General features: G+C 32.6%; 7 protein-coding genes and 6 non-coding genes; 9 read left to right on the top strand and 4 right to left on the bottom strand. All coding sequences in view use genetic code 11, as the record gives it.

Moving 5' to 3' along the window:
• Nucleotides 1-246: 246 nt before the first annotated feature.
• atpB (ATP synthase CF1 beta subunit) lies at nucleotides 247-1,719 on the top strand. The gene has a single exon. It carries the CDS (start codon nucleotides 247-249, stop codon nucleotides 1,717-1,719), a length of 1,473 nt encoding a protein of 490 aa, YP_005089584.1.
• Nucleotides 1,720-1,739: 20 nt separating this feature from the next.
• atpE (ATP synthase CF1 epsilon subunit) lies at nucleotides 1,740-2,141 on the top strand. The gene has a single exon. It carries the CDS (start codon nucleotides 1,740-1,742, stop codon nucleotides 2,139-2,141), a length of 402 nt encoding a protein of 133 aa, YP_005089583.1.
• A 239-nt stretch (nucleotides 2,142-2,380) lies between these two features.
• trnM-CAU lies at nucleotides 2,381-2,453 on the bottom strand. Its single transcript has one exon. It is a non-coding gene; the product is annotated as a tRNA-Met (tRNA).
• Nucleotides 2,454-2,615: 162 nt separating this feature from the next.
• trnV-UAC lies at nucleotides 2,616-3,274 on the top strand. One transcript has 2 exons: nucleotides 2,616-2,654; nucleotides 3,240-3,274. It is a non-coding gene; the product is annotated as a tRNA-Val (tRNA).
• A 1,088-nt stretch (nucleotides 3,275-4,362) lies between these two features.
• Nucleotides 4,363-4,725, top strand: ndhC (NADH-plastoquinone oxidoreductase subunit 3). Its single transcript has one exon. It carries the CDS (start codon nucleotides 4,363-4,365, stop codon nucleotides 4,723-4,725), a length of 363 nt encoding a protein of 120 aa, YP_005089582.1.
• A 50-nt stretch (nucleotides 4,726-4,775) lies between these two features.
• On the top strand, nucleotides 4,776-5,459 carry ndhK (NADH-plastoquinone oxidoreductase subunit K). Its single transcript has one exon. The coding sequence runs from the start codon at nucleotides 4,776-4,778 to the stop codon at nucleotides 5,457-5,459; it is 684 nt and encodes a 227-aa protein (YP_005089581.1).
• Nucleotides 5,460-5,554: 95 nt separating this feature from the next.
• On the top strand, nucleotides 5,555-6,031 carry ndhJ (NADH-plastoquinone oxidoreductase subunit J). The gene has a single exon. It carries the CDS (start codon nucleotides 5,555-5,557, stop codon nucleotides 6,029-6,031), a length of 477 nt encoding a protein of 158 aa, YP_005089580.1.
• Nucleotides 6,032-6,594: 563 nt separating this feature from the next.
• On the bottom strand, nucleotides 6,595-6,667 carry trnF-GAA. The gene has a single exon. It is a non-coding gene; the product is annotated as a tRNA-Phe (tRNA).
• A 377-nt stretch (nucleotides 6,668-7,044) lies between these two features.
• On the bottom strand, nucleotides 7,045-7,690 carry trnL-UAA. One transcript has 2 exons: nucleotides 7,656-7,690; nucleotides 7,045-7,094 (listed from the first exon to the last, which is right to left on the bottom strand). It is a non-coding gene; the product is annotated as a tRNA-Leu (tRNA).
• A 725-nt stretch (nucleotides 7,691-8,415) lies between these two features.
• trnT-UGU lies at nucleotides 8,416-8,488 on the top strand. The gene has a single exon. It is a non-coding gene; the product is annotated as a tRNA-Thr (tRNA).
• Nucleotides 8,489-8,868: 380 nt separating this feature from the next.
• rps4 (ribosomal protein S4) lies at nucleotides 8,869-9,474 on the top strand. The gene has a single exon. The coding sequence runs from the start codon at nucleotides 8,869-8,871 to the stop codon at nucleotides 9,472-9,474; it is 606 nt and encodes a 201-aa protein (YP_005089579.1).
• A 214-nt stretch (nucleotides 9,475-9,688) lies between these two features.
• trnS-GGA lies at nucleotides 9,689-9,775 on the bottom strand. The gene has a single exon. It is a non-coding gene; the product is annotated as a tRNA-Ser (tRNA).
• Nucleotides 9,776-10,526: 751 nt separating this feature from the next.
• Nucleotides 10,527-12,606, top strand: ycf3 (hypothetical chloroplast RF34). One transcript has 3 exons: nucleotides 10,527-10,650; nucleotides 11,416-11,645; nucleotides 12,454-12,606. Exons 1-3 carry the CDS (start codon nucleotides 10,527-10,529, stop codon nucleotides 12,604-12,606), a joined length of 507 nt encoding a protein of 168 aa, YP_005089578.1.
• Nucleotides 12,607-13,573: the final 967 nt, after the last annotated feature.

Genomic DNA, 13,573 nt, shown 5'->3' with positions numbered 1-13,573 from the left:
ATCATCCATTTATTTGCAAATAGATTGGTTGAACTTAAAATTTAACACATTGAGTTTGAATATAAATAGACTAATTAAAAAAATAATTGAATGAATTGGATTCGTTTGGATGATACCAACAAAATTGATTGCTAACTCCTATATTCTTATTCTGATTTAATTAATTGATCAACTTGCTATCGGACATCCCTTTTTCGATAATTTTAATTTTCGCCAAAAATTTCGACATATTTTACTTTAAATATTATGATAATCAATCCTACTGCTTCTGGTCCTGGTGTTTCCACACGTGAAAAAAAAAACCTGGGGCGTATCGCTCAAATTATTGGTCCCGTACTGGACGTAGCTTTTCCTCCAGGCAAAATGCCAAATATTTACAACGCTCTGGTAGTTAAGGGTCGCGATACTGCTAGCCAACCAATTAACGTGACTTGTGAGGTACAACAATTATTAGGAAATAATCGAGTTAGAGCTGTAGCTATGAGTGCTACAGATGGTCTAACGCGAGGAATGGAAGTTATTGATACAGGAGCTCCCCTAAGCGTTCCAGTTGGTGGAGCAACTCTTGGACGAATTTTTAACGTGCTTGGGGAGCCCGTTGATAATTTAGGGCCCGTAGGGACTCATACAACATCCCCTATTCATAGATCTGCGCCCGCCTTTACTCAGTTAGATACAAAATTATCTATTTTTGAAACAGGAATTAAAGTGGTAGATCTTTTAGCCCCTTATCGCCGTGGAGGAAAAATAGGACTCTTCGGCGGAGCTGGAGTGGGTAAAACAGTACTCATTATGGAATTGATCAACAATATTGCAAAAGCTCATGGGGGCGTATCCGTATTTGGTGGAGTAGGTGAACGTACTCGTGAAGGAAATGATCTTTACATGGAAATGAAAGAATCTGGAGTTATCAATGAACAAAATATTGCAGAATCAAAAGTGGCTCTAGTCTACGGTCAAATGAATGAACCTCCGGGGGCACGTATGAGGGTTGGTTTGACTGCCCTAACTATGGCGGAATATTTCCGAGATGTTAATGAACAAGACGTACTTCTATTTATCGACAATATTTTTCGTTTCGTTCAAGCAGGATCTGAAGTATCTGCCTTGTTGGGTAGAATGCCTTCCGCTGTAGGCTATCAACCTACTCTTAGTACTGAAATGGGTTCTTTACAGGAAAGAATTACTTCTACAAAGGAAGGGTCCATAACTTCGATTCAAGCAGTTTATGTACCTGCAGACGATTTGACCGATCCCGCTCCTGCTACGACATTTGCACATTTAGACGCTACTACTGTACTATCAAGAGGATTAGCCGCCAAAGGGATCTATCCAGCAGTGGATCCGTTAGATTCAACATCAACCATGCTCCAACCTCGGATCGTTGGCGAAGAGCATTATGAAATTGCGCAAAGAGTTAAGCAAACCTTACAACGTTACAAAGAACTTCAGGACATTATAGCTATCCTTGGGTTGGACGAATTATCTGAAGACGACCGGTTAACCGTAGCAAGAGCGCGAAAAATTGAGCGTTTCTTATCACAACCGTTTTTCGTAGCAGAAGTATTTACAGGATCCCCAGGAAAATATGTTGGTCTAGCAGAAACAATTAGAGGATTTCAATTGATCCTTTCCGGAGAATTGGACGGTCTTCCTGAGCAAGCCTTTTATTTGGTAGGTAACATCGATGAAGCTACCGCGAAAGCTATGAACTTATAAATGGAGAGCAAATTGAAGAAATGACCTTAAATCTTTGTGTACTGACCCCTAATCGAATTGTTTGGAATTCAGAAGTAAAAGAAATCATTTTATCTACTAATAGTGGTCAAATCGGCGTATTGCCAAACCACGCCCCTATTGCCACAGCTGTAGATATAGGTATTTTGAGAATACGGCTTAACGACCAATGGTTAACAATGGCTCTGATGGGCGGTTTTGCTAGAATAGGCAATAATGAGATCACTGTTTTAGTAAATGATGCTGAGAAGGGTAGTGACATTGATCCACAAGAAGCTCAGCAAACTCTTGAAATAGCAGAAGCTAATTTGAAGAAAGCTGAAGGAAAGAGGCAAATAATTGAAGCAAATCTAGCTCTCAGACGAGCTAGGACACGAGTAGAGTCTATCAATCCAATTTCATAACTGGTTAGTGTGCGTAAATACTTATAATTATAAAAAAATACAGCCTATAAAAAAGAATCCGTATATACAAGATAACATACACATATATATTTTGTATTTGTTTTTTTTTTTAACAAATACAAATATATAGGATATAACAATTTATATAATAAAAAAAAAAAAAGCCTTTTAATAATCTAGAGAGTGAATAGAAAAACTTATTAGATACCCTTGACTCTGGTATCTAATAAGTTTTACCTTACCTACTATTGGATTTGAACCAATGACTCCCGCCGTATGAAAGCGATACTCTAACCGCTGAGTTAAGTAGGTTATTTTGCATTACTAAAGAAAACTCAAAAGTTACATAGATGGATTATAAATCCAATATTGTTTATAAGCAATATCAATCAAAGAGCTATGATCTTTGATCGCGAATGTTCATCTTGACAAGAAATTATCTACCTGTTAAAATAGGTTATGTAGCACAAGTAAAGGGCTATAGCTCAGTTAGGTAGAGCACCTCGTTTACACGCGCGCCAATGTTTTTCAAATCATGCAATCAAAGAAATTCGATTAATAAATTTTTTTGATAAATCGATGTCTTACTCTATGATTTTGAGGAAACAAAACAAGAGAACAATAGCCTGACAATTAGTTCTAATTTGGTATGATTCAGGTGTCCCCAAATAGAACCCATTTTTTTAATATTGATAAGGTGAATACCCAGCCTATTGAATGCTAGGCTTAATGAGTATCAGGGTCTCAAAAAATCTCTTTTCGTCCTATGAACTTTAAGGTGTATGAAGTTTCATATTATATTCTTTAAGCAGAACGATAGAGACTCCATTTAATTTTAAAATTTCTCTAGGCCAAAAGCAGACCTACGTCACTATAACTCTTTTTTGAAACACTTTGGTAGTGCTTCTGAATCAAAGTTCAAATAAATAATGAATCACAGCACATGGAACCATTTTCTTTCTATCAAGAAAAATTATGGTAGAATAACTGATATTTATATCAGTTAATGAAAAAGCCCAATGCAAAAAACTGCATGTTGGGTCTTTGAAACAGTTCAAATCATTTTGATAATAAAAGAAAAAGTTTGATTTGTTTTACCGAGAAGGTCTACGGTTCGAATCCGTATAGCCCTAAAAATATATATACTATATGAATTTATATTAAAAATTGAATTATTAGTTGATTGCTTTTATAACCCATCGTTTGTCTCTCATCAAATAAAAAAAAATGGCAATAAACTTATTAATGAGTATCATTTATGGCGGAGAAAAAAAATAAAAATAAAATGTATTTCACTGGATCCAATCTAGGATAATCAACCCTTAATTTTCTTTTGTAAGTATTTGTAAATATAAGTAAAAATTTTTATAGGAATCTTATTTTTATCGTTCCTACCCAATCAAATAATTTATTATATTACCCCCTTTAATAGGTATATTATACCTAACTCTAACTTTAATTGTTAGAAGCAAAACCCTAGGGATAAATTGACTATTAAACATTTCATTTCAGCCCAATGAACCAACTACAGTTGATTATAAGAAATAGGTTTAGGAATACCCTACATTATACTAACTCTAGCAAAAAATTCTCGTTTTTTTAAGCCCGGGTTTCAAAAAGATCTTTGGTCAATGGTCAATTTCATTGGCAACCTTGTCAAAGAAACTTTGTAGTTTAATAGACCGTGACTACAAAAGTGCAAAACAAGTATTTCTTTCCTTATACAATCAATAAAAGAAAAGCTACTTGGCCCGAATTCGGATTAAATTAAATAGAATATACTAATTACTAATGTCATTCTAACTCATTCTGAAATCTAAATTTATAAACATCCTCTTACATGTGAATTATATCTATCTATGAAAAAATAAATGAGAAGTCCTTGTTTGAATTTATTTTCTTTGTTTATTTAGGTAAAACCTAGGTGAAAGCGAATAAGAATAATCTCTATTTATATTCTATTTATATATAGAATAGAATTAGATAATTATAAAAAAATGCGGTGGAATGGAGAACAAAAGATAAAAAAATATTCAAGTCAATCACGTTTGAGATGAGACACAACAAATGAAACTTTTTTTTATAATAAATTTTTTATAATAAAGAAGTCGTTCGCTCAAAATTTATTGTTGTTTTGACTAAGGAGTTATGGATAACTTGACAATTCTAATTCGGAATCAACCAATTAAAAATATTTTCCAAATTCGTGAGGAGTCTGTCTATGTTTATACTTTATGAATATGACATTTTCTGGGCATTTTTAATAATATCAAGCGTTATTCCTATTTTAGCATTTCTATTTTCCGGAATTTTAGCGCCTAGTAGCAAAGGTCCAGAGAAACTTTCTAGCTACGAATCGGGTATAGAACCGATGGGGGATGCTTGGTTACAATTTAGAATCCGTTATTATATGTTTGCTCTAGTTTTTGTTGTTTTTGATGTTGAAACGGTTTTTCTTTATCCATGGGCAATGAGTTTCGATATATTGGGCGTATCCGTATTTATAGAAGCTTTAATTTTCGTGCTTATCCTAATTGTTGGTTTAGTTTATGCATGGCGAAAAGGAGCATTGGAATGGTCTTAATCCCCGAAAATTTATACAATAAAAAAAGTAAAAAAAAGATGGAAATAGTTATGAATTCTATTGAGTTTCCACTACTTAATCAAATAACCCAAAACTCAGTTATTTCAACTACATCAAATGATTTTTCAAATTGGTCAAGACTCTCTAGTTTATGGCCGCTTCTCTATGGGACCAGCTGTTGTTTCATTGAATTTGCTTCATTAATAGGCTCGCGATTCGACTTTGACCGTTATGGGCTGGTACCAAGATCGAGCCCTAGACAAGCGGACCTAATTTTAACAGCCGGTACAGTAACAATGAAAATGGCGCCTTCTTTAGTGAGATTATATGAGCAAATGCCCGAACCTAAATATGTTATTGCTATGGGAGCGTGTACAATTACCGGGGGGATGTTCAGTACCGATTCCTACAGTACTGTTCGGGGGGTCGATAAACTAATTCCCGTGGATGTCTATTTGCCGGGCTGTCCTCCAAAACCGGAAGCAGTTATAGATGCTATAACAAAGCTTCGTAAGAAAATATCTAGGGAAATTTATCAAGATAGGATTAAGTCTCAACAGAAAAATCGATGTTTTACTATCAACCACAAGTTTCGGGTTGGGCGGAGTATTCATACGGGAAATTATGATCAAGGATTACTTTATAAATATAAATCTCCATTTACTTCAGAGATTCTTCCCGAAACATTTTTCGAATACAAAAATTCAGTATCTTCCCAGGAATTAGTGAATTAAATGGGATTCACTTTTGTGTAATTGTAAACATAAGCGGCGGATTCATTTTCATAAATTTAATCTAAAAAAAAAAGAATGTGGGAGATATAAACAAGATGCAGGGTCGTTTGTCTGCTTGGCTAGCCAAACATGGGCTAGTTCATAGATCTTTAGGCTTTGATTACCAAGGAATAGAGACTTTACAAATTAAGCCCGAAGATTGGCATTCCATTGCTGTTATTTTATACGTATATGGTTACAATTATCTACGTTCTCAATGTGCCTATGACGTAGCCCCGGGAGGGCTGTTATCTAGTGTGTATCATCTTACGAGATTAGAGTATGGTGCGGATCAACCGGAAGAGGTATGCATAAAAGTATTTGCTCCAAGGAGTCATCCTAGAATTCCGTCCGTGTTCTGGGTTTGGAAAAGCGCGGATTTTCAAGAAAGGGAATCTTATGATATGTTGGGAATTTCATATGATAACCATCCGCGCCTAAAACGCATTTTAATGCCCGAGAGTTGGGTAGGATGGCCTTTGCGTAAGGATTATATTGTACCCAATTTTTACGAAATACAAGATGCGTATTAAACGATAAAAAACTAATTTAACTTCTACAGTATGAGGTAGCTAAAGACTGTTTGTATGTTCTAGATCAAACAGAATAATAGATTTCCCGTTGGTATTATGGATATGGATGGAGAAAAAAGAAAAGACAAATTTAAAAATTTTTGAATGAGCTAAGAGCCAATAGAATGAACTAAAAAGTTCTGTATCCTGAACTTTGTACCGCGCATACATTAATAACTTACACTTACTTAGACAGGTTACGTAAAGTCATAGGATGTATGAGGAAAAGAAAAAATATAAATCCATACAGAAATCTATATTAAAATGAAAGGTAATCCGATTGGAATATATATGAAGTATTATATTAAAATGTATTTTACATAAGAGGAAACCCAATAGCAGCAAAAAATTAAAACCCTAAAAAAAGGGTTTCTTTTTTAAACTATCTACCCATCCAGTTTTTAGATAGATGGGGTATTTCGCACGATAACTAGCTAAATAACTTACTTATGTGTCATGATCTCGACTTGTATATCGACTCATAATCGTCAATTTATAGGTATAGAATAAAAAAAACACAAATGTGCCAGGAACCAGATTTGAACTGGTGACACGAGGATTTTCAGTCCTCTGCTCTACCAGCTGAGCTATCCCGACCATTCCCTTTTCTGGTGCATCATCTCCCCATTTTACGAGATAACTTGGGTTTGTGTCAATTAGTCAATCAATTAAAAGGATGAAAAGTATTACAATTATATAGGTACCGGAATTTTTGGGGTCTTCAAAAAGAGGAACTCTGTATATAATTTTACATAAGTTTTATATTAATATATAAAAATGTAAAAATATGGATTAGGAATTACTCAACGGAGTACTGCCTGCTCAAATAAAAGATATTTTTTTGTCCTCCTATCATATATATTATAAGACTTGTAATAAGATCAAAAAATATATATATATAGGAACAAAACCATCTTTAACTTTAAAATGGTAATGCAAAAAAAGATAATTTGTTAAGGAGTGAAAAAAGCTTTTGGGGATAGAGGGACTTGAACCCTCACGATTTTAAAAGTCGACGGATTTTCCTCTTACTATAAATTTCATTGTTGTCAGTATTGACATGTAGAACGGGACTCTATCTTTATTCTCATCCGATTAATCAGTTCTTCACAAGATCTATCAGACTATGGAGTGAGTGTGAATGTTTTGATGAATAAATATGGATTCCACTTTTAACTTGGAATCGATTCACAACAATTCTTGCATTTTAAATTTCCTATTATAAATCTCTACTATATATAAAATACTATATTATTTTATATATCTCAAAATTAGAAAAAAAATACAGAACAGATTTGGGTTGTCATTAATCATTTCAGTACGTATATTCTTCACCCTTTTTCTTGGTTTGGAATTTATTTAGAGGGAAGAAGTCTTATACTTATAACAACACAGTCAACCCCATTTGTTAGAACAGCTCCCTTTGAGTCTCTGCACCTATCCTTTTTTTCTTGCTTTCTTAATACCTTTTTTTGCTTTTGAAAAAAGGAGTTGGCTCAGGATTGCCCTTTTTTTTAATTCCAGGGTTTCTCTGAATTTGAAAGTTTTCACTTAGTAGGTTTCCATACTAAGGCTCAAGCCAATTAAGTCCGTAGCGTCTACCGATTTCGCCATATCCCCATTATATTTTATAAAATTAGGACCCCAATGGGATGTCCCCCCCTTCCGTATCTCTCGCATTTTTTAGATTTTATACAGATTAATATACCGAAAAGTTTTTTCCTCTTTTTTTTTCTATTTAATTTCTATTGGAAAGACTATAAATTTGAAACTTGCTTTGGTCTAATCCGAAATGATTCTATCATTTCTGTAGGTACAATTCAATATAGATGAATAGAGAGCATATATACGCTTCTTTCCTTTATGCAGTTTTTAATACTCAAAGGATCGATTCTTTGTTTTTCGTATTCGTCTCTGAATGAAAATAGAATATTATTTTTTATATTATTATAATCTATAATCTGGATTTCATTTTTCTTGATTTATTTCTATTTTTTTTTAGGTTTTCTTGGGGCAGACCCCTAAAATAACATAACTAAAAAAATATCTATTCATTATAGCTATAATGAAAATTTTCATAATGCATTTTTTTCAATTACTAGCCCTCATTTCTCATTATAATCTAATTTATATATTAGTTAGCAGATATAATAATGATTTCAATTTAAATAGAATTATATAATAGAATAAAATTGTTCTAGATGAAAAATAAAAAATCTATAGAAATATAAATAAACTCGATTTTATATTTCCTTTTTTTTATTTATATAATTTATATCATAAAAGAATAAAAATGAATAAGCTTAAACTAAGATATAGTTTTTATGTATGTCGAATTTCTATGAGCCCGCTTAGCTCAGAGGTTAGAGCATCGCATTTGTAATGCGATGGTCATCGGTTCGATTCCGATAGCCGGCTTTTTCTTATTTTTTTTTTATCTTTATCAAAGAACAAATAATAATGGTGCCCTTTCGTCAAAAAGTTATTGATCTATTATGTGGTTATGGTAGAAATTCCCACTTATAAAGAAAAGGAAAGGCAAAGGGTTGAGCCTTGGCATAACAAATAATGAAAAAGACTCTTTTATTTACTTATACTTACATAGATTAATACAAAATATAGAATATATAAATGGATTTGTATATCATATATATAATACATCTTATCTTATTATTCATTGTAATATAATACTTCAGGAGATTTCTTTTCATTTATCATTTAGTTTTAATTTAGGTTTTTTTGTAAAATGAAATATATAAAATTAATTTAATAATAAATAAATAAAGAAAGGAGTCTTTATGTCGCGTTACCGAGGACCTCGTTTCAAAAAAATACGACGTTTAGGGGCTTTGCCTGGACTAACAAATAAAAGGCCTAGAACCGGAAGTGATCTTAGAGCCCAATCACGTTCTGGGAAAAAATCTCAATATCGTATTCGTCTAGAAGAAAAACAAAAATTGCGTTTTCATTATGGTATTACAGAACGACAATTACTTAAATACGTTCGTATCGCAAGAAAAGCCAAAGGGTCAACAGGGCAGGTTTTACTACAATTACTTGAAATGCGTTTGGATAACATCCTTTTTCGATTGGGCATGGCTCCGACTATTCCTGGAGCCCGCCAATTAGTTAATCATCGACATATTTTAGTTAATGGCCGTATAGTCGATATACCGAGTTATCGTTGCAAACCCCAAGATACTATTACGGCAAAGGATGAACAAAAATCCAGAGCTCTAATTCAAAATTTTATTGATTCATCCCCCCCTGAGGAAGTGCCCAAACATTTGACTCTTGACCCATTTCCGTATAAAGGATTAATCAATCAAATAATAGATAGTAAGTGGGTCGGTTTGAAAATAAATGAATTGCTTGTGGTAGAATATTATTCTCGTCAGACTTAGCCTTAACTAAAAAACAAAGCGAAAGGGTTCGAACAACCCGGCCCCTTTCAAATTGACTTAAGGATTAAAGTCAGGGGTTTGATAGGAATTTTATCCCACTCATAATATTCTTTCCGATCTCGAATCTAACTGTTATGTTCTAATAATGGTATTTAATTTATTGTTGTTTGATATCTTACAGTTAGGAATGTTGGTAAATTAGGTTTTTCAAGTACGGAAAGAGAGGGATTCGAACCCTCGGTAAACAAAAGCCTACATAGCAGTTCCAATGCTACGCCTTGAACCACTCGGCCATCTTTCCTATTATTTTATTATGACTCAAAAACCGAAAAAATAGCGAGACATTAAAATTAAAGATTAATACTATATTCGATATTCGATTTTTACTTGGATAGGTATGATCAACCAGAGAATTCTATATATTCTATAACTAAATAGATAGATAAGTTTTTATAAAAAAGCTTTGCTCGAAGGATTCAATTTAAAAACATGTTTTTTCTTGTGAAAGTATAAACATAGATAATATATTGAATGATTGATTCATATTTGTTCATATGATGTTCCTACCCTTTAATTATAAATCAAATCGTATAGATAAATATCTGAATATACCTATACCTACTTGATTAAATCACCAAATTGGAACAAATTAACTGATTGATGAGTTTAGGTTTTTTAGACTATGTATGATGTATGATTAATGGATACTCTTCGACTGCGGTTCGATTTATATTTAGATTTATATACTAGAATTCCGTAACTTAAAAAAAATGCCTTTTCGAGGAATAGTTCCTCCATTACTACATTCATTACTACATTTTATTTGGATGGATTCGAATGGAATTCCCCTATTTCTTATTAATTCTTGAATAAAAAAGTCAAAAATAAAAAATATAATAATATATAATGTAAGTAGAAGTTTTTTATCTTTATTTAATTTTTTTTGGAGCTGAATCTGTTTTTATGTTATTTCGTACTGTACAAATCCTTTGCTTGGGAAATCTTTTTTCCACAAGAGGTACTGAGACTAATTATAGAATGGATTGATACCTATGTCTAGATCGCGAATAAATGGAAATTTTATTGATAAGACCTTTTCAATTGTGGCCAATATTTTATTACGAATCATTCCGACAACTTCGGGAGAAAAAGAGGCATTTACTTATTATAGAGATGGTGTGATTTGATCATTTTTTTCTTTTCTGTTTCTAGGTTGATGAGAAAGACACACGATTCGAAATAGAAAGAATAAATAGTCTTATATTCTTAATTAGAAAAAAGTCTACGCTTGTTGAAGGTGAAGTTTAGAAATAGAACAATTCCTTCTGTCGTGTATCCCCGATTGATGCAGCCTCAAATACTATGCTTCAAGCCTCAATTTGAGTATTAGTATTGAGCGGAAGGTTACACCTGTGTGTTCTGTATTACAGGTCAGTCCGACTTCTTAGTAATAAAGTTCCAATAGGCGGCATAGGGGAAAAAGCACTACACCTAGCAATCGACAACACAAAAGCTTTGTTTAAAATGACTTACTAACTCCCTTTTCTTATCTGGATTGGGCCTAACAAGAATGGTTGGGATAACAAACATCCATCTCGTTGGTACTTTGGATACCCGTATAACCATCAAAGACTGTTGAAGTGACTATTTCCTGGAAATTAGGAGGCGTTGAGAACAAACTAATTGTTCGAGTTATCTTTTCTATATTAGTATCAAGGCATTTGATGTTAGTACAAGTTCTTGCGCAAGAAGGTTGGCTAGATATTTTTTTTTTTAACACTAGCCCCACTCAGTTCATAATGAGATTAAACCCTGTTTATTATTATTATTCTATGTATTTTTGATGCTCATTATGCGTATTTAAAGGAGGAGCCGTATGAGATGAAAATTTCACGTACGGTTCTGGAACGGCGATTCTTTGAATCGAATAACGACCGTAACGGATGTCAGCTCAATCCGAAGGAAATTATGCGGAAGCTTTACAGAATTATTATGAAGCTATGCGACTAGAAATTGACCCCTACGATCGAAGTTATATACTCTATAATATAGGCCTTATTCACACAAGTAATGGGGAACATACGAAAGCTTTAGAATATTATTTCCGGGCACTAGAACGAAACCCATTCTTACCCCAAGCTTTTAATAATATGGCAGTGATCTGTCATTACGTGCGACTATCTCCACTATAGAAGGAAAAAGGAAGACCCCCCCTCTTTTTTAGTATTTACTAAAAAAAAAATAGGCTCACTACATATGCATCGTCTAAAACGCCGATTTTTTGAGCTGTAGGAAAGAAATACACTTCATAGAAATGGGAATGCAAATATGACGAAATAAGATATGCCTAGATACTTTTTTTAATGTCGTCTATGGATAAAAATTTTAAATTGATAGAGAGGAAGCACCGTAAAGATCAATTAACGAGGTTTTGGGCCAATACATTAAGAAAAGAACTGCTTATTTATGCCTATATATAAGAATAATAAGATATATAAAAGTGAGTAATTAACTTCTGTAATAGAGTTGATCCACTAAGGTATTGAGCGGCGGTGTAGGATCAGATCCCAAAGATAGTAAGTCTTTTCTTTAGTACTTTTTTTAGAAAGGAAAGTCTTTCTCAAAGATTCTATATAAATTTCGATATGAAATCGAGATAGTTACCTTGCCGAAAATACTAACAATAGGAGTAAATACCTATACTTAATTCTTCTGCGGGTGGGAGAAAAGATAAAACTAAAAAAAACTTATTATTAATAAAAAAATATTTTTAATAAAAAAAAATGAAAGTTTGAAACTCATCTGATTAACCTCTTTTGGTTATCTCGAAGAGTGGGAGAGATCTATGAGAAATCTCATTCCTTGTTTTCCTTTTTATAGGGAAAAAAAGGACATCAAAAGAATTGACTGCGGAGCCGTATGAGGTAGGAAAGTCTCAAGTACGGTTCTAAGGGAAGGAATTGACCCACCTATTCCGACCGGGGAGAACAGGCCATCCGACAGGGAGATTCTGAAATTGCAGAGGCTTGGTTTGATCAAGCCGCCGAGTATTGGAAACAAGCTATAACACTTACTCCTGGGAATTATATTGAAGCGCATAATTGGTTGAAGATTACGGGACGTTTCGAATAACATTTTTATTGGTCCATTAATAAAAAAAAATTACATTTTTATTCTGGAAAAACCTAATTAAAGAATTTCATTATATCCCTTATCAGATCAGATCGTTCCAGTTTATCTGAGATTTCGTAAGGATAACGAATACACAGATACAGTACAGAATTTTTTTATTTCGTTTCGTCTATTTCAAATATTAAATTCTTTTATTTAATAAGATTTTTCTATAATTATAATATTTATAAATATTTCAATTCAATAAACTCTTAATATTATTTTATTCATCGATTTTTTTATTTAATTTAAAAATTTAAAATTAAATAAATATTGCTATTAAAAAAAATCTAAATATTCGATACTAGTTGATGAGAGTTACGTCGGAAACATAACAAAGTAAGGAAAGTGCAATTACTTTGGTGTCGTCTTTTAATTTTAAAATTGTTGATTAGAATGTATATGTATAGAACTTATAACAGTATTTCCAAAAATACGGCATTTGGGCTTAGTCGTCTTTATAAATGGAAAAATTAGTATAAACTATATATATTAAATTTGAATGACTAAAAATTTGGGTATTTCTTTAGTAATGACTAAACGATTGTTAGTGCTATCCTAAATAGTTAGGATGAGAGTATTACTTATTATATTATAATTAATAAAATAGTAATTATATTAATTATAAATATATTGGATGGATATTGTATAGTAAAATATTTAGGATCTCGATATAATATTTTAGAATTGCGATAGGAATCGTCTAAGTTGCACAACAAAAAAGTTTTTAGCTTAATTCAAAAGGGATTTAGAATTAGAATCTTAAACCCCCAAAAAGGTCCGTTGGGCGCCAAACATCTATGTCATAATAGATCCGAACACTTGCCCTGGATCAACTTCCAGATCATAATTGCTCTAGTAAATAACTAAAAAAAATAGAGAGATGGGAGATACAAGTAAAATAAATTCATTTTAAATATCTCTCAGA

Source organism: Silene latifolia, chloroplast (assembly GCF_048544455.1).
Source record: "Silene latifolia chloroplast, complete genome".
Taxonomy (NCBI): domain Eukaryota; kingdom Viridiplantae; phylum Streptophyta; class Magnoliopsida; order Caryophyllales; family Caryophyllaceae; genus Silene; species Silene latifolia.
This window is presented reverse-complemented; position numbering and strand designations above follow the sequence as displayed.